General features: G+C 37.0%; 2 protein-coding genes and 1 pseudogene across 2 annotated transcripts; all 3 read left to right on the top strand.

The window, feature by feature from the left end:
• The first annotated feature begins 7,138 nt into the window (after positions 1-7,138).
• LOC113332349 lies at positions 7,139-10,193 on the top strand. The gene is made up of 9 exons (XM_026578899.1): positions 7,139-7,261; positions 7,505-8,301; positions 8,379-8,558; positions 8,706-8,766; positions 8,873-9,006; positions 9,095-9,144; positions 9,304-9,384; positions 9,543-9,643; positions 9,991-10,193. Exons 2-7 carry the CDS (start codon positions 7,732-7,734, stop codon positions 9,329-9,331), a joined length of 1,023 nt encoding a protein of 340 aa, XP_026434684.1. The 5' UTR covers positions 7,139-7,261; positions 7,505-7,731; the 3' UTR covers positions 9,332-9,384; positions 9,543-9,643; positions 9,991-10,193.
• A 4,807-nt stretch (positions 10,194-15,000) lies between these two features.
• Positions 15,001-18,412, top strand: LOC113298557 (pentatricopeptide repeat-containing protein At2g17140-like). Its single transcript, XM_026547331.1, has 2 exons — positions 15,001-17,736; positions 17,993-18,412. The coding sequence occupies exons 1-2, from the start codon at positions 15,131-15,133 to the stop codon at positions 18,114-18,116; spliced, it is 2,730 nt and encodes a 909-aa protein (XP_026403116.1). The 5' UTR covers positions 15,001-15,130; the 3' UTR covers positions 18,117-18,412.
• Positions 18,413-19,566: 1,154 nt separating this feature from the next.
• LOC113298569 lies at positions 19,567-22,636 on the top strand (annotated as a pseudogene).
• The last annotated feature ends 236 nt before the right edge of the window (positions 22,637-22,872 follow it).

The following is a 22,872-nucleotide window of genomic DNA, read 5'->3' as shown; positions in this document are numbered from 1 at the left end:
TAGGAAAATATAAGAAAAGAACCGAACCTGGCACAACTTCAACTGCGTGATGCATGTATTCCAGATCTTACACTAAGACTTTTCAAGGAAACTACCTTAGCATTGCGAGAACAAAAAGACACCAAATAATTCGAAAGAAATGATATTTCATCAATTACAAGTCATTACTCAAACAACATTTGGTTATAATGGAATCCCATGATTGTTGATTCCAAAAGACCACTACAGCCATAATCTGAAAAACAAGCCAACACCTAACTTTTCTAAATGTTCTCAACTTTTATAACATAGTTTTGTAGTACAAAGTTCTAGTATAACACATCAATTCCTATTTATGCTTTTTTATAACGTCACTCCTAATAGAAAAAATATCTTGTAGGACTCTGTCAAAAAATAAAAGGTATTACCCATCCAAAAAAGGTCAGTAAGGATACAAACCTGAAACTAGATACTGAAAGATGAAAGTCAAGTTATCAAGAACACTTACAAAACCCATGGATAATATCGAAGTTCATAAAAAAAAAAGTAGACAAATTGAGCTCTGAATTCCCCATTTTAGCACTGACACTGACCTGAAATGTATTGGTTTTCCATATAACCCAAAACATAAAAGTGCATCTTCAGTTTCGTCCAAGACAGTAAGCCCTCATCCTGCACTTCAAAAATAAATTACAATTAAGAGATCAGTTGCAATAAGAACTTAAGTAGATGTGTAATACGACTTGTGTAACCGGAAGTTACACATGCATATGGCATGTGTAATCGGAAGTTACACATCCAATTTGATTGTGTAACTAGTAGTTACACATTCAATTAGTATATCCTCGGACATATACTGATGATCACCAACAACAACAACATATGGCATGATTCAGTCTATTAAAAAGAGTAGTATCTTACTTCACTAATGCTAAATAAACTAGGGATACTCGAAACCCAAACCATGCATAATTCAAAATTCACATATCTCAAAACGTTAACTCAAAATGTTAACTGCAAGGTCTACTCAAAATGTTATTCCAGTAGTTGATAAAGTGAGAGTCAGGGTTTATGTCAACATAGACATAAATAATTCTAATCAAGTTCTATATTTAGATGCAAATTTCAATATGTTATTCCAGTAGTTGATAAAGTGAGAGTCAGGGTTTATGTCAGCATAGACATAAATAACACATTAAGAAGATGATCTATGGAAATGACTAATGCAGGGTACAGAATGATTGAATGTTTGTGACAGAATTACTAGTTACACATAATTTAGCATGTGTAACTACTAGATACACATCTAATTAGCATGTCTAACTAGTACATACGCATCCATTTAGCTAATGTACCTAGAAGTTACACAATAATCCAATAATTTTGCTTTCCCCCCTGTTAAATAACAATGTATAATGACTAGATAACGCGCTCAAGATCATGCCAATTCAATACCCTGACAAATGAAACGAAAATCACTCAATCAGTTAGCATGTGTACCTATAAGTTACACATCTAATTAGCATGTGTAACTAATAGCTACACATACTTGAGATATTGAACCCAAGACCATAGTGATATAAAATTTCCAAAGCATCTTCCATACCACAAACCTAGTAAAGAAAATATGTGTAAGGAAAACATTCATAAACGAGTACTCAGGTGGAAACGCTAGGAAATACCGACACTCATAAACTTGATAGAAGAGAAAATGAGAGAAACCTTTCCAACCATATAACTACTCTTTTCATAAAAACCTGCAATATATAATAAACTTTATATCCCAGGATGTGTAACTGCGAGTTACACATCCATATAACTATTCTTTTTATAAGAACCTGCAATATATATAACATAAACTTTATATCCCAGGATGTGTAACTAGCAGTTACACATCCTGGTAACTACTAGTTAGCAGAAATCATCATTAATGCATAGTTTATATAATACATCTCAGATATGAACCATTCATTAATGCATAGTTTATATAATACAAGTTGTTGTAAGCATGTAATTGTTTAGTCAATCATGTTTATAGACTTCATGCTAAACAGGGAGTTCCAGTACAAAGAGATTGTATTTATCGAATGAACTAAAAACTGAGAATCCATCTTACCTCAAGGTGCAGGTTTTGCTACTTCTCCAAAAGACGTATTCCAGCATGATTCATCCCAATCCCATCCAAGGAGTGTGTACCATTAAGCTGATAAAAGGTCCACCAATTAAATTAAGACAAGGACAGGTAGTTACCAAACAATAATAAGATAATTTTTAAAGAAGTTCACAAATTAGGGAGAGATTCATACACAACTTTCCAAAGACATGAATTTCCTACGGTAGTAAACTCCTTCCAAAATTGACCAATCTAATCCATATCTTCTCTTATTGTGGTCATCGATAACATTCATTAGCCATTGCGTAATGAACCCTCCTACTTAGCCATTAATGTAGGGATATAATAGCACAAGACCAATGCAAACTGTTGGCGTCTCCACAGCTTTATCGGTTAATAACACCACTTGACTTCTTCCTTGCTCAGATAACATTCATCCCAGAACCTCCAGAATCCATGACAAATACCCACCTGGTTCACCGACCTTCACAACTAGATTCAACTGCCAAATACTCAACCATGCTCAAGCCATAAATACAACCCCAGTTCATATCCATGTAACATCCACCATACTCACACTTTCTTCTTTTCTCTGCCTGAGATCTTCACAACCTCAATTATCTCTTAAATCCATCATAAAGACCCACACATACCACTGCCTTTGCTTACTGGTGGCTTTGATAATAAGAACAAAATCAAGTTATCGTAGAACCGCCCATTTCCAGCTATTTTATGTCTTGAAATTCCACAAATTCTTCACCTAACGGCTGCCAGAACTTAAGGCAAAAAAATTGCAGCAAAAACACTTGCACAGAGACTTACCAAGAATCATATGAACTTGAAATGGTGAAGAAGGGATAATCTTCCTGCAACATTTCCACATCCAACACAAAACACAATCATAAAATCGTTCAAATTGACACTATCATTGCAACAATCCCCTTCATATATATCCCACGAAAATAATCAGTAGTAACAACTTCAGCTCTTCGTTATTTTATTGCTTGAAAACAATAAGCAAAGGCAGGCATTCAATATAGTATTCAGAGATATGAATGAAACTAATAATCTGAACTGAGATTCATTTCAAATTGAAAAATTCGTAATATCAAAAATTGAAATTAAACCTAAAATTAGATCGAAACTCAGTGAAACTTACTTCCGATTCTGACTAGTATGACACATCTAATCAATCGATTGAACCACAGATCCCTTACGAATATCGCCATTGAACAGTTTCTCATTCAACCGAGTTTCTGACACAACATAATGAGTCGAATCTGAGTCAGAAATCAGTAATCAAAGTCGATCTTGCGATATTACCAGCAGATTTTTATCTAAATACTTGAACTACAGGTTTTAAGTTTACATAGCCTCAAAGAATAGCTGAAAACGCATTATGAGTTCATTTCACAGACATTTTCACCGAATTTTTATGGGTTTTGGCTTACGAAATGAACGAATCTGAGCTTAAAATGATGAGAAGTCCATGATAATTTCGAAATATGAGATCAGGGAGATGAAATGAATGAAAAAAAATGAAGATCGGTGAAATTTGGAGACGATGAAGAAGTTTTCTAGGGTTTTTGCCAGAGCCGAGAGAGAAAAAGAACGGAGAAGAGAGAGAAAATAAATTGATAAATGAAAATATGTGTTGATATTCCTCTTGTATATATAGTAAAGGGTAGTCTTGCCATTATTAAAATTCGGAATAATTAATTATGGGCCAGATCTGAAGAAAAATTGATATTTTGGGCCTAGCAGTATCATTTTCCTAAAGTATGGAGTTGATAGTGAAGGATCCATTTTGTGGGGCTTCTATATATTGAACCCATATAGTAGGGGGTTCTAGTATTTTTCACAACATACAAATAAGGGAATGAAATAAGTTAACGACTTTTCTCTTCTGAATAAGCTTAAGTTTGTTTCTGGAAGAAGAAACATGGTTTATCTCGTCTGTTTCAGATTAATGAGGAACCGTTTGAGAAAAAATCTCCAATATATAGTAAAAGATCTTGTTTCGTAAGGAATGTTAGGGTAAATCAGTAATTAGATTTAGGGAAGTTAAAAATCGAAGTAGACATATCGAACTCAGTTGAAAGACGGTTATTGGGACTGACGTGTCGGCTAGATGGGAGGGCCTCATGCTCTGTGTATGCGCCCCGTTCCCATCGTAGTCGGGCCGCAAGATAACTTAGACAATTGATATGTCTAAGGACAGCCCAACCAACAACCGTATCTTTGAGGAGCCCCTCTCAACCTAGGCTTCTATATATAAGTTCATATTACGCGTCTTTCTCAAGCGAAAATCAAAAAGAGCCCTAAAATTTTGAAAATAAAAAACGTGTCTCTCAAAAAATTTGAAAACCCAAAAAAGCGTCTTTCTCATTTGAGATCCACCCGATTCAGATCTCAATTTAAAAAATGGTGGACGAAAATGATGCGCTTGATCAATTAGATCATAATCCTCCTGATCAAGAACATCCGGATAATGCTCCTGCCCGGAAAAATTAGGGGGAGACCCAAAAATAATAATATTCTTATTGTCAGGTCCACAATTAATTTTGGGTACAGTGACAACCATAATTATTTTTGTGACACCCATAATTATATGAAATTATTAAATATGTCTGTTTGACGGATTATGCATCCGCATGACGGGTAATGTATACTATTTTTTTCAGGGATAACTCATTATGCACCCTAATTTTTCAAGGGTATAATTGGCAACACAACTTGGACATTACATATCTAAAAATCCGTGCCTTGAAATTTTACAAATTTTATATCGTTGGAAATCTTTTTAAGAGAGCTACGCAACGAGTACAAACAAGAATATCAAATTTTTGTTTTTCACGAAAAAATCAGAGGTGATCACCAACTTATGTAAATTTTTCGAAAATTTGATACATAACCATTATGCAGCCACCAAAAAAGATGCATAACACATTCTGCAGACGCATAACAAATTATGCAACCATTTTCTCGACTGCATAACAAATTATGCATCTGCATAACAAAGTTATGCATCTATAATAAGTTATGTAAGCATTGTTTTGGTTGATTTAGTGCGTACATAAAAAAAAATGATGCATAGTGCAGTATGCATCCATATTTACGGATGCATATCAGGTTATGCATCTATTTTCTCGATGCATAAAAGATTGTGCAACAATTTTCTCGATGCATTATGCAGCAATATTTTGGATGCATATCAAGTTATGCATCCATTTTCATCTATGATAAGTTATGTAGCCACTGTTTTGGTTGACTTTAGTGGATACAGAAAAAATTGATGCATAATGCGTTATGTAGCCATATTTTTGGATGCATATCAGGTTATGCAGCTATTTTCTTGATGCATGAAAGATTATGCAGACATTTTCTCGACCGCATGACATGTTATGCAGTCATAACAACGTGTCATGCATAACTAGCCACCAACTTCACAGCTCCCCATCTATATCTCGACAAAAATCAGACTCTTCAATCTCGGACAACAAACACACCCTCATATCCATTGTTGCAGACGTAGAATAAAACATCACAGATTCAAGTCAAATCCTGGCCGCAAACCAAGCTGCCGTTGATAATGCTTCTTCTGTCAAAACCTGATGTGCTAAACCCTGTAATGTCGCACCCTAAACCGCCTCCAACAATCCTTGTTTAGTACAAACACTAAACACCACCAATCTGCAGCCATTCATCTCGTAAAACTGACGGCAACTACACTCTTTCTTAGCTATTTTCAAGGACCCAAACTCTATCCGATGCTGAAACAAATTGGTACCCAAGTTAGCTCACCCTACTGGCTTCTAATTAACGTCACATCCGCTGCAAACAACCCTTGTACTCATCCCACAAACGCACATTAAACTATCAAGGAAATGGTGCGGTCAAGCAGCTGCAGCTGGTTATGTTCTTGTTGTTTAGCCTTGACCAAATCTTCCACAACACTAACCAAATTTGCGAATCACTCTGCACCCTTTTCTTCCTTTTTTTCTCGCTGCCAGAACTGTACCAAACCCTCACCATAGACACCATGTATCCTTCGATATCTTGCTAGTTTCAAACCCACGACAACAGCACACAGCACCCACACAAACATCTGCAGCAACATTTGTTTCTTCTCCTCTTCTTACACGACCCAGATAATCAGCAATGCCCATAGCAGCAACCATTGTAACAGCTGCGAACTAGGTGGTAATAAGATGGTGGTTCAGCTTTTCTGTCGAACAGTTGATATACACTACCTGATGGTGTTGTTGTATGTTGAGAAACCATCTCCTTCAGCTCTCTAATTCCTGCAATTTCACATTCAACACAGCCCAATAACTCCACTTCTTCCAGGAATTATAAACTAGACTCAATCATCATCATTTACTGTCACAATCAACCACAGCAACAACATCTCTTGGACAGAGAAAAGAGGGGATGTAAGAAATTCTTCTTTCCTGGTTCTCTTGAGTTAAAATACAACCCAAACTTCTACATCATCTCGAGCTCCCGATTCTACGAACACAACCACCAAAACCCATTTAATCAATCAGTCTCAGATCCCCTTTTCTTTGTTGATTTCAGTTTTGCAACTTCACCAAATTCCTTATCTGATCTTCTAAAACTTCATTCATAATCAATTACAATCAATTACATCAACAGATCAGACCCTAACTTCTTCCTCTCAAACATTACCTCAACTGTAGATGATTCGAATCACAAACGAACCCTTGAATACACCCAATCCAGTTGACAAACGGACCCAACTTGGTTGTTGCAATTTCTAATCTCAATCGAGATTTTAGACTCCGTCGGCAGATAGGAAAGAAAGTTGTAGGGAGATACGAATCTGAGAAGAAGAAGAAGGGAAAAAAAAAAGACCGAAACATAATTTCAGAAATTATGGGTTTAAGAATAATTTTCTTTCAGAAAATGGGTGCACGCCTGTGTTTTTTCTGAGCGTGGGTTTCATAGTGAAAAAGTCTGGGAGAATGGGTCTCCCTGTAGTTTTCACTTCCTGCTTTTGCAGCGAATTTTGACAAAGAAGAATTAGATCAATGGATCGCCTCGGAAAAATTGTTGAAAGCAGCTGAAGTTCATGGGCTTTCATATGCTAATTTGAAAGATCAGGTTTATAAAGATGATCCTACTAAGGATAGATTCAAATTGAGGGTACGTATTTTATTGCAATTTCTTACTTTATGAGTTTTCTTATTAGTTAGTTAGATTTGGATTTCAGTTATAGAGAATTCTGATGTGTTTGTGATGTATTTAAGTTGTTGCTCATATGATTGTATCATTTCAAACTGGTCCTGAAAATCAATTACACCAGTTTGTGTATCAGAATTATTTCTCCCTCGCATTAATCTTTTGTATATCGAGCTGTTCCTGACTGTTCCATATGCTGAATTGTAGGATAATTGGGTCACTTTAGCAAAATGTGCTCAGAGACCGCAGATTGAAAGAAAAAAAGTTTATCAGATGATCCCACAGGCATTCTTTGATAGAGTTCTTGCTGTTGAAGTAAAGGCTGATCTCATGAAAGCTGTAGACAAGATCGTTAAAATGTATATAAGGATATCAATGAGAAAGTGAATGGGCTAATCTCTATTGTGAATGGTGATGATGGTGTAGCCCTTACAATGGATGAAATTATAAACAGAATCAGGGAGAAATCACATAAACTTCGTGGTAGAGAAAGAGCAATGCGTTATAAGATTTTGCAAGAACTCTCAGATAGGGTTCATGCTACTGAACAGGTCATGGAAGAGATTCCTTTAAACCCGACTGAACCGAATGTGGTTGAGAACACTATTGAACAGGTCATGGAAGACAATCCTTTAAACCCGAATGAACAGAATGTGATTGAGAATAATGCCTTGGGCATGCTAGACATTATTATCATAAATCAATTATCAGATGATAATATCGAGAAACAAGTAAATCTGTTAGTCTCCAAGTTCGAGCCCGGAGGTTTAAAACTAGAGGATCTTCTGAACTTAATGATGAAGAATGCATCAAAGTTTCCAGAAAGACACTTTACATTTGGCATGGCAATCGAGTATCTGTTGAATTCATTTCCCAATCAAAAGGTCATGTTGAGGGAAACTCTTTTCACTTGGTTTCAGCAAGATCAAAGGCTGTTAAGGCTTTTGGCTGAGCTTATGATCCTAGGAGTTCTTCATGACGATCAGGTTATTGATATTATTCAGGTGCGTTGACCTTTCACATTGTTTTATTCTTACTGTTTTGTATTGTGTGAATCTTCTTGATAAGGGTTGTGAAACAGATATGGGCCGTTAAGTGCACAAGTGACCAAGATTTACTCAACGACTTGCGTGAGTTCTGCAATATGAGCAGCCGAAAGCTGGATGCAATGGCTAAGAAGACAAAGAAACGCTTTAAGCGATGCGTGAAGTTTTTGCTAAAGTTCAAAAGTGGCTTCTGGGTTCCCGTTGATGCTGAGGATGTAAGTGCTAGGTTTTGTTCTTACTTATGTGTCTTAGCTCCATAAAAAAGGCTTGTTTTGAGATTCACTTGCGTCTTGCACAGGATTTCTTTAACTGTATTGTATGTTTGTTTAAATTATTTTTGGGATATGTTTTCCTCCCACTAGGTGGCTTCTGCTGGACAAGAGACCAGTTCATCGACTGCCAGCTTGGAACTTGAGAAAGAAGGTAACATATATGTAACACCAATGTCCTACGTCAGTTCAATTTTGTGGAATATGGAGGGCATTGGTTGTCTTTCAATTTTTACAAGGGCCCGTTACTTGTTCTGCAGGTAATAATTCTACAGAAGTAAATGAGGATAGAAATAAAAAAAGGAGGAGAATTGAGGAAAAGATGCCCGAATGGGGCAAGTCTCGTCTTGCAATGGGTCTTTTAAGCTCCCAGCTCTTAATGCGTCAAACAAAGGTATCGAAGTAGTGGTGCTGATCTAGCACCAGTAGATGCACTTAATATGGCTCATGAGTCGCTCACTTTAACTTTCTTTCATATGCAGAGGGGCATACTGTTATTCTTCGTTTTATGCCGACTGCAGCTGAATTGCAGGTAAGTTAATATCTGGTGGAATATTTAGGCGTAGTATCTGGGGTGGGTGGATATTAATCTGCGAACCAGACCGATGTTGTTTTACAATATCTGGCACTCTGGGCTCCGAATTTTTGTTTGCAGCCTTTTGAATTTCCGAGTTGTTTTGCACCTTTGCAGTACGATATTAATCTGCGAACCAGACTGATGTTGTTTGTTGGGGATAGATGCACAAATTTTGGTCCAGGAAATATAGTTGAGGTATGCGGAGAACCCTGAATATGTTTTCCATTATTTCCTATTTGAAATATGTTGGTGAGATGATTGACGAAGAAGGTATAAGGATAGAAGAATTCTTCTGAAATGGAAAATACCCATGTAAAAGTTTTTCTATTTACATGTTATCTTTATGCTTGCAGTCATACAAGGACCTGCGTCACCTACCTCGGGCAGTTATTTTGGTGAGGTTCACAAGCTATGAGGATGCACAAAGCTTTGTAACATCTATGCATGAAAGCGAGTAAGCACTACGCTTTTTTGTTAAGAAGTTCTTTTTATTCACCATGTTTAACTACTAAAAATGCATGTAATTATGCACATTAGAAACTGCGAACTAAAATGGATATTTAGATTTCGTTACCGGGATTGTATTTTTGGTAACTATTCTGGACCATGAACAGTACCCATACCTGTCCTGATTACACTTTGGCATTGTCTTTTGCGTTTGTAGCCATGGAGTCTTTTATTGCTTCAAAGGTGTTTTGAGACATGGTCACTTAGTTCAGACCTTCGGCATATTCATTTACATGCAGAACAGAAAAGAGGCAGTTTGCAATTTATTTACAGTTTTTTTTTCTCTCATTTCAGGTGTGATGGTAGGCAAGTACATGCTAGTATGGACGATTCCAACTTGATGCTTTAAGGCTTCTACAGCAACATGAACACAACACACTTTCCTCGTATGATTGACTTTAAAGTAGTGGTAGTGATAGGTTACAGATTTATCAGAAATACTCAATTTTGGTAAAAACTGTTGGTTAAACTTCAACATAGAAGTCACTAACAAGCTGGTTAGGACAAGATTAGGAAATTGATGTAATCCTATGGGAATTAGAAGTCATCTAGTTCTAAGAAAAGGAAAGACATGTAATAAGGTAATAGGACTAGGAAAAGGAATTCATAGTTCTATATATATATGATCACCAAAGTTGTGGTTGATCATATGAGCAAGATTAGAGCTTGTGTTTAGTTTTGAGAGATTTTCTAAACATCAATAAAGAGAGTTGTCTTTATATAAGCTAATTTTCATCTTGCAGTTGCCATTAATTGGTATCAGAGCTTGTTTCTGAGCCATGGAAAGCGAAACCACCATTGTGGGTGCAAAACAGTTCACGCCACTATCAATACAAGTTGCAATCCTCAACGCCACAAACTACACAGTATGGGCCATGAGAATGAAGGTACTGATGAAAATCTACAAGGTGTGGGATACAATTGAACCAGGAACAGATGATGTAGATAAGAACAACATCGCTATAGGTTTACTCTTTCAAGCAATACCAGAATGTCTTGTTCTACAAGTTGGTGAACAGGAAGCTTCAAAGAAAATTTGGGATGCAATAAAGGCACGTAATCTCGGAGCTGATCGAGTTAAAGAAGCCCGTCTGCAAACCTTAATGTCTGAATTTGAAAGAGTGAAGATGAAAGACACTGATACTATTGATAGCTTTGCAGGAAAGCTATCAGAGATAGCCTCAAAAGCTGCGTCACTTGGACAATCCATTGATGAAGATAAACTGGTAAAGAAGTTTCTCAATAGTTTACCAAGATCCAAGTATATTCATATCATAGCTTCTCTCGAACAAGTCTTAGATTTAAAGAAGACTAGCTATGAAGATATAATTGGAAGATTGAAAGCATATGAAGAAAGAATCCTTGATGAAGAAAACAATGGAGAAACTCAAGGAAAACTCTTGTACACAAAGTCTTACCAACAAAACTATGCGACAAGAGGAAGAGGTCGTGGAAGAGGTGGTAGAGGAAACAGAGGCCGAGGAAGGGGAGGAAGGTTTAACTCACAAGATAGAACAACAAGTCAGAATGATCAAAACCAAGGGAAAGAAAAGAAGGATAGATCAAACACTATTTGTTACAGATGTGATAAACAAGGACACTTCTCCTCTGTATGCCCTGAAAGAATACAAAAGATGGAAGAAACAAACAAGAATGAAACAAGGGAAGAAGATACAGCTCTTTTCATGCACGAAGTTGTATTCTTAAACGAAGGGAAACTAATACCAAAGAACTACGAATCAAAGGATGGAGAAGAAGGAATCTGGTATTTAGATAATGGAGCCAGCAATCACATGACTGGTAAGAGACACTACTTTTCTGAACTCAATGAGAAAATCAAAGGACAAGTGAAGTTTGGGGATGGATCTTCTGTAGAAATTGAAGGGAAAGGATCAATTCTATTTCAGAGCAAGACCGGAGAACAGAAGCTTGTCACAAACGTCTACTTCATCCCAAACTTACAAAGCAACATTCTAAGTTTAGGACAAGCTACAGAAGTTGGATGTGATGTTAGAATGCGACAAGATTATCTAACAGTTCATGACCCAAGTGGAAGACTTTTAGTTAGAGTCTCACGCTCACAGAATAGACTCTACAAGATAAGTCTCATGATTGGAAGGCCATTATGTCTGAATATGAGACTGGAAGATCAGACATGGAAGTGGCACGCAAGGTTAGGACACATAAGTTTCAGAACCTTAAAAACTATGTCTCAGAACAAGATGGTTCGAGGGCTACCACAGATAAACGATGAATCAAGGATATGTGAATCATGTTTAGTTGGGAAACAAACGCGTCAAGGTTTTCCAAAAGCAACAACATTCAGAGTGGTAGTAAGTCGCGACGTGGTGTTTGATGAAAAAGCAAACTGGAACTTGAAAAAAACTAATGATGGAACAAGTAGGGATCCAGGAATGTTTCACATGAGATGGGGTCAAGTAATTGATGAAGGAGAAGGACCCATAATCATCAATACCAATGGAAACAATGATGTTAATCAAGAAGAATAAGAGAATAATGAAAACACTGAGAATAACGAAGAAGAAGAAGAAGAAGAAGAGGAGATCGATGAAATAACTCAACCCATTCCACTGCGAAAATCAACAAGACAGATACAAAAGCCACAGTATCTGGAGGATTATGTTCTTCAAGCTACAGAAGAATGTGAGATTATGCTACTTTCTGTTAATGATGAACCAAGGAATTTTCAGGAAGCAAAGTTCTCGACTGAATGGACACAAGCATGTAGAGAAGAAATTATTTCAATCAACAGAAACAAGACTTGGTTTCTAGTTGATAAGCCAGGTGGGGTAAAAGTGATTGGTCTTAAGTGGATCTTCAAAATAAAACGGAATGTTGATGGTACTGTCAACAAATATAAAGCAAGACTTGTAGCTAAAGGATACGTTCAAGAATCAGGCATAAACTTTGATGAAGTTTTCACACCAGTTGCTAGACTAGAGACAATTCGTCTCTTAATAGCAGAAGCTGCATCAAACTCATGGGAAATTCACCACTTAGACGTTAAGACAGCATTCTTACATGGTGAATTGCGAGAATATGTGTATGTTGAACAACCAGAAAGTTTTGAAGTAAAAGGACAAGAGCATAAGGTTTATAAGTTATCAAAAGCTCTATATGGTCTAAGACAAGCTCCTCGAGCCTGGAATACAAAGTTAGATCAAATCTTAAGAGAAATCAGATTTGTTAAGTGCTCTAAAGAAACATCAGTATACAGAAGAGAAGAAAAGGGAACGCTTCTTGTGATTTCAGTCTATGTAGATGATCTATTTTTGACTGGCAACTCCCTTAAGGTGATCAATGAGTTCAAGAGAGAAATGTCATCAAAGTTTGAGATGTCAGACCTCGGAAAACTCACTTATTACCTTGGCGTAGAAGTCCATCAAGGAGTAGATGTGATTCAGATTAAACAAGAAGCTTATGCAAGGAGAATTCTGAAAGAAGCATGACTTGAAACTTGTAATCCAACTAAGATACTAATGGAGTTTGGACTTAAAGTTTCAAAGGCACAAGAAGAAGCAGAGATTGATTCAACGAGTTATAGAAGAAATGTTGGATGCCTAAGATACTTATTACACACAAGACCAGACTTGGCTTTCTCTGTGGGAGTAGCAAGCCGTTATATGCAGAGTCCACGCAAGTCTCATGGTGATGTAATAAAGCAGATATTGAGATATCTAAGAGGAACAATCAGTTATGGATTGAAGTATGGTCGAGGAGGATCAAAAGAAATTGTTGGGTATAGTGACATCATTCATAATATTGACCAAGATGATGGAAAAAGTACAACTGGTCATATATTTTATCTAGGAGAAACACCTATTACATGGTGTTCACAGAAGCAAGACAATGTAGCCCTCTCATCCTGTGAAGCTGAGTTTATGGCTGCAACAGAAGCAGCTAAACAATCAATATGGCTTCAAGAACTGTTGGGTGAAATCAAAGGAAGAGAACCTGAAAAAGTTCTCATCAAGATTGATAATAAGTCTGCAATTGCACTCACTAAAAATCCAATGTTTCATGGGAAGACGAAACACATTCACAAAAGGTATCATTTCATACGAGAATGTATCGAGAAGGAGATCATCAACGTTGAACACATACCAGGAACTGAGCAGAAAGAAGATATATTGACAAAGGCATTAGCTCGGATCAAGTTTGAAGAAATGAGACAATTGATTGGAGTACAAGATATGTCACGGATAAGGTTGAAGCTTAACGGGGAGAATGTTGGTTAAACTTCAACATAGAAGTCACTAACAAGCTGGTTAGGACAAGATTAGGAAATTGATGTAATCCTAAGGGAATTAGAAGTCATCTAGTTCTAAGAAAAGGAAAGACATGTAATAAGGTAATAGGACTAGGAAAAAGAATTCATAGTTCTATATATATATGATCACCAAAGTTGTGGTTGATCATATGAGCAAGATTAGAGCTTGTGTTTAATTTTGAGAAATTTTCTAAACATCAATAAAGAGAGTTGTCTTTATATAAGTTAAGTTTCATCTTGCAGTTGCCATTAAAAACGAGATTATAAGTTTCTTACATAAATGATGTAATATGTTCCCCAGATGTATGACAATAATGATGTCTGCATCCTTAACTGTGCTCGAGCAATGTGCGACAATGATAGTAGTTTTGTCCATCATTATGGTCAGACTCCGTATCCCAAGAGGCACTTGTAGCTACATCTAGAAGTAAAATTTCCGGTCTTTCAGAATCGCCTTTGTTATGTCCTACTACTTTAAAGCATTGTTTTATTTGAATCTCGGGATCCTGGTTGGATGCGGTTTCTCTGGTCCAATTCCATCTTAAATAATATCTCTGCCAAGACTAGTCTTTCTGTAAGAAGTTTTACTTAAGTTGTCTTCTAATCACATCTCCCACGTAGATCAGAACAAGGAACAAGGAATTACAGTTTTGAGATATCAGCGTTGATCATCTCACAGACCTAAAATCCTCGCACTGTGATCTTTTTTTAATTTGTTTGTCTAGGAGGACAAGGTTGTGTTTAAACATATACTACCCAAGTCGCTTTGTGTTTAAACGTGTGATGTAGATTGAGTATATGTTTTCTTACACCGTGTTTAGAGTGCAAATATGTGCACCCCGCTCACATTCCCCCTTTCCTGATTGGTCAGATTAATTTAGCAAAACCGGACAGGGGTTTTACTTTTTCTACCATTAACCGTATTTTCCATTTTAAATACACAATATTTGGTGAATATTTATTATTTTTTCTTTCTCTATCTAAAACAAAAGGTGACTTCCTTTTATTCTTTCCATTGAAGATTTGAACCTAAGTACTGTGCATTCGATCTTTTTTCTTGATCGGTAATTAAAGAAACTGTGTAATCACTATTGAAAAGTAGACTACTGAACTTTTTCAATTCATTTTTCGTTATCGGCGCGCATGATAGAGGAAGACCAGGCTCCCGCCAAATATAACACCTACCAGAAGAAGACCAACCAAAATTCAAATCTGAGCGACCATTATCATCATTATATGGACCCAACTGCTAAAATCATTAAAGCTCTGGAAAACAACACAACAAATCCATCACTCTCATGGAAACTCTTCAAATACTTAATCTCATCTCCTTCTTCCATCAAATTTTCATTTCATTTTGTAATACCAACCATCACCCAAATCCTTATTCGTGCCGAAATGTTTCAAGAAATGGATCAATTACATAAACTCCTTCTCCATCTGCCTCCCGATGTATGCCGGCTATCTCTTATTTCTCTTACCCAAACAACAGCTAGATCTGGTCTTTTAGATAAGGCTTTATCTCTATTTCAATCTCTTAGAAGGAATTTTCCAACTGAACCACCTTCTATACGTTTGTACAATGTACTTATTGAATCTTCGGTTAAGTTAAATCAATCAGGAAATGTTTCTGACTTGTATAAAGATATGCTTGTTGCTGGAGTTCCTCCGGAAACTTATACTTTTAATCTTTTGATTTCGTTATTTTGTGATTTGGGTCGTCTGGAAAATGCCCGTAACTTGTTTGATAAAATGTCTCTAAAGGGTTGTAAGCCAAATGAGTATAGTTTTGGGATTTTGATTGGTGGCTATTGTAAAGAGGGTCTTGGTACTGAAGCATCGCAGCTTTTCAATGACATGAGGAATTCTGGGTGTTTGCCGAATAGGGTAATATATAACACTTTAATTTCTTACTTTTGTAGGGAGTGTAATATCAAGGAAGCGAATAGATTGGAAGAGAATATGATAAAGGATGGTATATTTCCTGATGTTGTTACTTACAATTCAAAGATTTCTGCTCTTTGTAGTATGGCAAAGGTTATTGAAGCTTCGAGATTATTTCTAGATATGCAAAAGAAGGATGAGTTGGGGTTGCCTGAACCTAATATCATCACGTTTAATATAATGCTCGAAGGGTTTTATAAGGTAGGGATGTTGTTGGAAGCCGAGGACTTAGTTGAGACTATGAAAAGAGATGGTATTTTCACAAAATTGGAAAGTTATAACATTAGGTTGTCGGGTTTGGTGAGGAATGGAAAGTTGTTAGAAGCAAGGCTGGTGCTGAAAGATATGTTTGAGACAGGCATAACTCCAAACATATACTCCTATAACATCCTGATTGACGGATTATGCAAAGAGGGTCTTGTCTCTGATGCAAGATCGGTGATGGATTTGATGAGAAACAATGGGATTTCACCAGATACAGTAACTTATAGTGCTTTACTACATGGTCATTGCACTAAAGGGAAAATATTAGGAGCCAATAGTGTATTAAACGAGATGGTGCAGTATGGGTGTTTTCCTAACTCCTTCACTTGCAATATCTTGTTACAGAGTCTGTGGAGAGAAGGTAGAATCTCAGAAGCAGAGATATTGCTGCAGAGGATGTATGAAAGAGGACACAGTTTAGATACAGTGACTTGCAATATCGTGGTCGATGGTCTATGCAAAAGTGAGAAGTTAGACGAGGCAATTATGATTGTAGATGGAATGTGGACCCGTGGAAGTGCTTCCCTTGGTGATCTCGGAAACTCATTTGTTGGGTTAGTAGATAATACTAATAATGGGAAGAAATGTGTTCCTGACTTGATCACATATTCCACCTTAATCAATGGGTTATGCAAGGCTGGGAGGTTAGATGAAGCTAAAAAGAAGTTCGTTGAGATGAAGGCTAAGAATGTGAGTCCTGATTCAGTTGTCTACGAGACTTTTATACACGGTTTCTGCAATCAGGGAAAGATCTCATCTGCAATTAGAGTTCTAAGGGACATGGAGAAGAAGGGATGCAAACTTAGTACTCAAACCTACAATTCTTTGATCTCAGGCTTAAGTAGCGAACAGAAGACAGATGCAATCTATGATCTCATGAAGGAAATGGAAATGAAAGGAATTTCTCCCGATGTCTTCACTTATAATAACTTGATTAGCTCTCTGTGCGAAGGAGGAAGAGCAACTGATGCTACTTCAGTCCTGGACAAAATGTTGAAGAATCATGTCTTTCCTAATGTGTCTTCTTTTAAGTTATTGATCAGTGCGCTTTGTAAGACTCGCTATTATAGAGAAGCTCAGGAAGTATTTGATATTGGTTTGAGTATTTGTGGTCATAAGGAATCTCTTTATGGATTAATAGTTAACGAGTTACTTGCTGGTAGAGAACTTTCAGAAGCTAAGGGGATACTCGGATCTGCAATAGATAGAGGCTTTGATGTTGAGGTCTTCTCATACAGAGATCTGATTAAGGACCTCTGCAAGGAAGGGAAATTCGTGGAGGCCCGTAAGATACTTGATAAGTTGATTGAGAAAGGTTATGACTTTGACCCTGCATCATTTATCCCGGTAATTGAGGGATTGGGCAAGGAAGGGAACAAACACGAGGCTGACAAACTTGCAAAGACTATGATGGGGATGGATTCAGAAGGAAGGAAGGACAGGAAGTTGTATCAGAAAGGATTTAACGACAAGAAATTGAACATTAGGAAGCTCAAGAAAGATGGTTATGGTGGGAATCAATGGCACACAATATTGCACAGGTATAGAGGTTTAGTAACTCTTTTTTTTGCATCAGCATCTCGAGGTCCTCTTTGTTATCTGTTTTTGTTTAATTAACATGGGATTATTCACCCTTCTAAACCGTTCGAATAACATTGACGTTATTTGTTCACAACTAAGGGAAACTGGGATAGAGAATAAATAGGTTCTACCTCATGCTTTAACCGTACAGAACTTCAGCCCCCTGTTAATATTGTCTCTGTATTTCCTTTAAGTGCTTCTTATTCTCTTTTGTAGAGATGATGGGAGTGGACTTGCAGTGAGAGTTCTTAAGCGGGTGCAGAAAGGTTGGGGCCAAGGAAGCATATCAAATGTGCAGCCACAGAAGAAAGAATTTCTTGACTACTGGGAGGATACTTAACCATTGAAATTACCCTGGATGATAACTCAAGAAATCTATAAAGATTCGGTCCAAAATGGTTAAACCGAGATTGAGACCATGAGAAAGATACAAGAATCTTCGTTTTTAGGCTTTTGATGCTAAGTATTTGTTACTAGCATGCTTTAATTTACACCAGTCTAAAACTTGTGTTATTAGTTCGATTTCCTAAGGTTTCAAGGGAGATGAAGCATTTGCATGTATTGCTAATCATTCCGATACCATTTTTGAAGTCAATAACACAGGTTCTTCTTTGACAATGAATAGTTACTCAAAAGGTACCTTTTACGTTATTTGCAAGACTTCATTTATTTATTTTTGCAAGTCATATGCAATCTTATTTTGTATGTTCCTGCTTTTGAAGTATGAAACTGATGAGAAATTTGGCACTGTCATACAGAAAAAGAAGTCGGATGTGTCTGTTCCCTCATTGCAGAAACCCAATGCTCTTGAAGATACCATGTAGATGTGTCACCATCACCAATGTACTTGTTCTCGAGCCTTGTCACTATCGACTTCCAGTTTGTGTTCATTTCTTAATAATCACTAATATGTAATTTATTTTCAGCAAATGAAACCAAAGGTCAGTCTGAGCAAAATCAACACCAGCGATGCAGTGATCTGGTGGAAGGAAGAATTTTCATTATCTTTATACTATTACAGTAAGGCGGTAAGCCTAAACTTTCAGCATATATATCTTTTTTGTTCAGAAGCGATAATGGGTTTTCTTATTTTTGAAATCTCCTCTCGGACATCGTTGTCAACCTCAATGGATGAATCTAAATGATCTCTTTTTTTGATAAAAAAAATAAATATAAATAATGAACCTAAATGGTCATTTTAATGGTTTACTTTAAGTAGATATATCTACATAGATTCGAAGAACTGTAGCGTGTCTCAAAATAGCCAGACTGAGGCACCAAATGAACATTTTAGCCATCAATGCAGTGTCATTGAGGGAAATCACATTTAAAATAGAAAATAATTAAGATTAGTTTCAATCGTTTAATGCAATAAAAACATTCTAGAGGACCTAAGAGAGAACCAGCTCTCTAAGCATTATAGTATGAAATAATTTTCAGGAATTGCTCCATACACAATCGAGGATCAAAGATACGAGGGGGCATTTACATATATAAACTTTACAGGCTGTGTGTCCTGACACTAGGTAAAGATGTGGCATTGTCCTAATTCTGAAATTTTGTAAACCTAAAGTCAGTATCCTAATTGCTAGATCATTCGTGTATTGCACGCAAGAACCCTGGAAGCCCTAGATTTAAGGGAGCATCTAGCAGTCAATAAGGTGTGGTTCCAGCTGCCATGTCGGAAATGCGTGCTGTGTGTGTCACCAAGTGTTTCCGATCCAACTGCAGAAAAATTCGACGTCGACCTTTTCTACTATCAGTGAACGCAATGCTCTGTGTGGACATGTACTCCACTCTGTTGTTTGAATTCTGAAGAGAATCATAACCCTTAACATGCTTGCCCTTTGGAAACCTAGATTTAGCAAGTTTGAAAAGAGTTGAAAGACTCTTTCCTGAATTGGTATACTTTTGTTTAAGTGGAAGATTGCTATATTTGCACAGTTGATACATTCTTCTTCCTCCTCTTTTTTTAGATAAGATAAGATTAATCATTAATTCTATAGTTGAAGATTGCTTAGCTGCTATTTTGACTCGGCCAGTTTCGTGGCAATAACTCAGACGGCCTTATCTTGATCACTTTAATTGCTTAGACGGAAAATAATTTGGAACCATAAACAACTATGCTCGAAATAAAATGTGGCAGACGTCTGGTCACTCTGGTGTAGACCGAGAGAGCACTTTCAGTTTTGGCCTACCGTGGGATTTAATATGGCTTCCGGGACAAAAATGCTTGCAAAAGAAGACATCTTAAGACTGGAATTTACTTTCCTTCAAAATTATAGAAAAACACAGGCCAAATTAATATTCTATTCCCACCACTATACTAGATAATATTCTGGTAATAATTGGTTAGTTTCTTCTTTGATACGAGTGATGCCAGTTGACATACTTTCGACTTTCAGTTGAGAATTTTTCTTTGTGCTCATAGCTGGTTGGATAGAATTAGCATCAGATCTATTTAAGAAAATAAATAAAAATCCACTTATGTTACGTGTACTTATTGGTGTATGGCAGTATTTTTAGTTGGCAGAGTGTATGGCAGTATTTTGCCTTGGATGCACCTGTTTTATGACACAAGGGCCAAATATGTTGGATGGTCTAAATAAGGGAGACCAAGCAGTTACATGAAACTTTACCAAAAATGGTCAATAGATGCCCAGTGATTAATGAGTGTCCTGACTACCTAATGATACTGATATGCAGGATAAGAAGATGGTCTAAGAAATCCAAATATGTTATTGCAGAAAAGGTGTTAGCAGGGTGTATGAGAAAAGAAGAAACTGACTTTGAACTAGTAAAGAAAGTGAAAAGCACCAGACTTTTCTTCTATAAAAACTGCGAAACTAGGGGTGTAGCCTTGTCCTTTCTCCTCCATTGTCATCCCACTTTCTAAACATCAGAGAGATATGAATGATCATATTACACAGGAGAGAAAACCTCATGCTGTTTTCTTTGCATTTCCAGCACAAGGTCATGTAAGTCCTATGATGATATTTGCCAAACTTCTTCATCGTAGAGGCTTTCATATAACCTTTGTGAATACAGAATTCAATCATCAACGTTTAATAAACTCTAAAGGACCTGATTCTGTTAAAGGTTTACCAGATTTTCGTTTCGAAACAATTCCTGATGGTCTTCCACTACCAACCGATTTAAATGCAACCCAAGATATTCCATATCTCTTCCACTCTATTAGGAACTATATGCTGTTACCGTTTCTTAACCTTATTAAGAAACTCAACAGCAGCAGCAACAACAACAAGAGCAATCCATCATCTTTTTCTTCCAATGACATCGTACCTCCTGTTACGTGCATAGTTTCTGATGGAGTCATTAGTTTTCCTCGCAAAGTTGGTAAAGAACTTGGAATCCCAGTGGTTCTGTTCTGGACTGCTAGTGCATGTGGGCTCATGGGTTATTTGAGTTTCCCTCAACTCGTAGAGAGAGGTCTTGTTCCACTGAAAGCTAATAGTAAAAAAATTAAACTAGGAGCTGCATGCATGAAGTGTTAGATATATGCTGTATAAAAATCATCTCCGTTTAAAGTAAGCACTTAGTAGTGTCTCAGATAGTCAGATGCTTATAAAGTTTATCTGAATTTGTGGCTTACTGAACTCTGAAGTATGCTAATTATCAAATAACAGTATGTGCATGTTATTGTATTTGTTGCAGATGAGAGTTACCTAACAAATGGATATCTAGACACCAAATTCGACTGGATACCAGGAATGAAAGATATCCGTTTTAGAGATCTTCCTAGTTTTGCAAGAAGCATGGATCAAAGTGAAATCATGTTCGACTTCTTTATAGGAGAACTTGCAGGAATCAAAGAAGCTACAGCATTGATTCTGAATACGTTTGATACACTAGAAATGGACGTCTTCAACGGGTTCAATCAATTATCACTACCTCCGTTGTATACAGTTGGTTCTGTTCACCAATTACTTCACCACGATGATAAGATCATTGCAGAAACTATGAAAAAGAACCCAGGCTTGAAGGCAACAATGATGTCTATAGGGAGCAGTCTATGGAAAGAAGAAACGGAATGTCTGAAATGGCTTGATTCTAAAGAACCCAACTCAGTCGTCTATGTAAATTTCGGAAGCATCACCGTAATGACAAATCAACAGCTTATTGAGTTTGCTTGGGGATTAGCTAATAGCAAGCATGATTTCCTGTGGGTAGTTCGAGCCGATATTGTAAAGGGTGACACTGCAACTCTGCCTACGGAGTCTGTAGAAGAAACCAAAGATAGAGGTTTACTAGCTAGTTGGTGTCCTCAAGCAGATGTGCTAAAACATCCATCTATTGGTGTATTTTTAACACACAGTGGTTGGAACTCAACAATAGAGAGTATTTCTGGTGGAGTTCGTGTTATTTGCTGGCCCTTTTTCGCTGAACAACAGACAAATTGTAGGTATTCCTGTGTTCACTGGGGATATAGGAATGGAGATTGATAATAACGTGAAAAGATACGAGGTTGAGAAGTTAGTGAGAGAAATGATGGAAGGAGAAAAGGGCAAGGGAATGAAGAATAGAGCCGTGGAATGGAAGAAGAAAGCTGAAGATGCCATTTCACCGGGTGGCTCCTCTTTCAATAGTCTAAACGATATTGTTAATGTATTGTTACAAATTGACAGCCATAAGCAAGTATCTGTGCAATAGGCCGTCAAGTGAAGGGTGTTGGTGTGTCTTTTAGCTGTCATGAGGCTCCGGCCATGGTTATCATTTATGTTTTGTTTTGCTTCTTTACGCTGGGATTGCTTTATCAAAGGGTTGTATTTGTTGCGTGCATGGAGATGATCCAAGGTTGTATGTGCATTTGCTTGTTTACATTACAGGGTTGATGACTGTAAATCTTGTGGTAACTCTTTCTCTGCCTTCTCAACACGATTGATAACCACATGCAGTAGTTTCCAAAGTAATGCCAATAATGAACCTGGAAATATTAAATGTCGTTGCAATTTCCTAATGAGAGAACTAGAACTGAAGTTTTTCGACTAAAAAAACCAATCCATGAATATATGCTTACGTCTTTTGATTTATTCCGGATTAAAGAAGAACAAACTTGGGTTGGGAACATGAGAATC

The sequence above is a fragment of the Papaver somniferum genome, chromosome 1 (genome assembly GCF_003573695.1).
Source record: "Papaver somniferum cultivar HN1 chromosome 1, ASM357369v1, whole genome shotgun sequence".
Classification (NCBI taxonomy): Eukaryota; Viridiplantae; Streptophyta; class Magnoliopsida; order Ranunculales; family Papaveraceae; genus Papaver; species Papaver somniferum.
The sequence above is the reverse complement of the archived record's forward strand: the minus strand, read 5'-3'. Positions and strand labels throughout refer to the sequence as shown.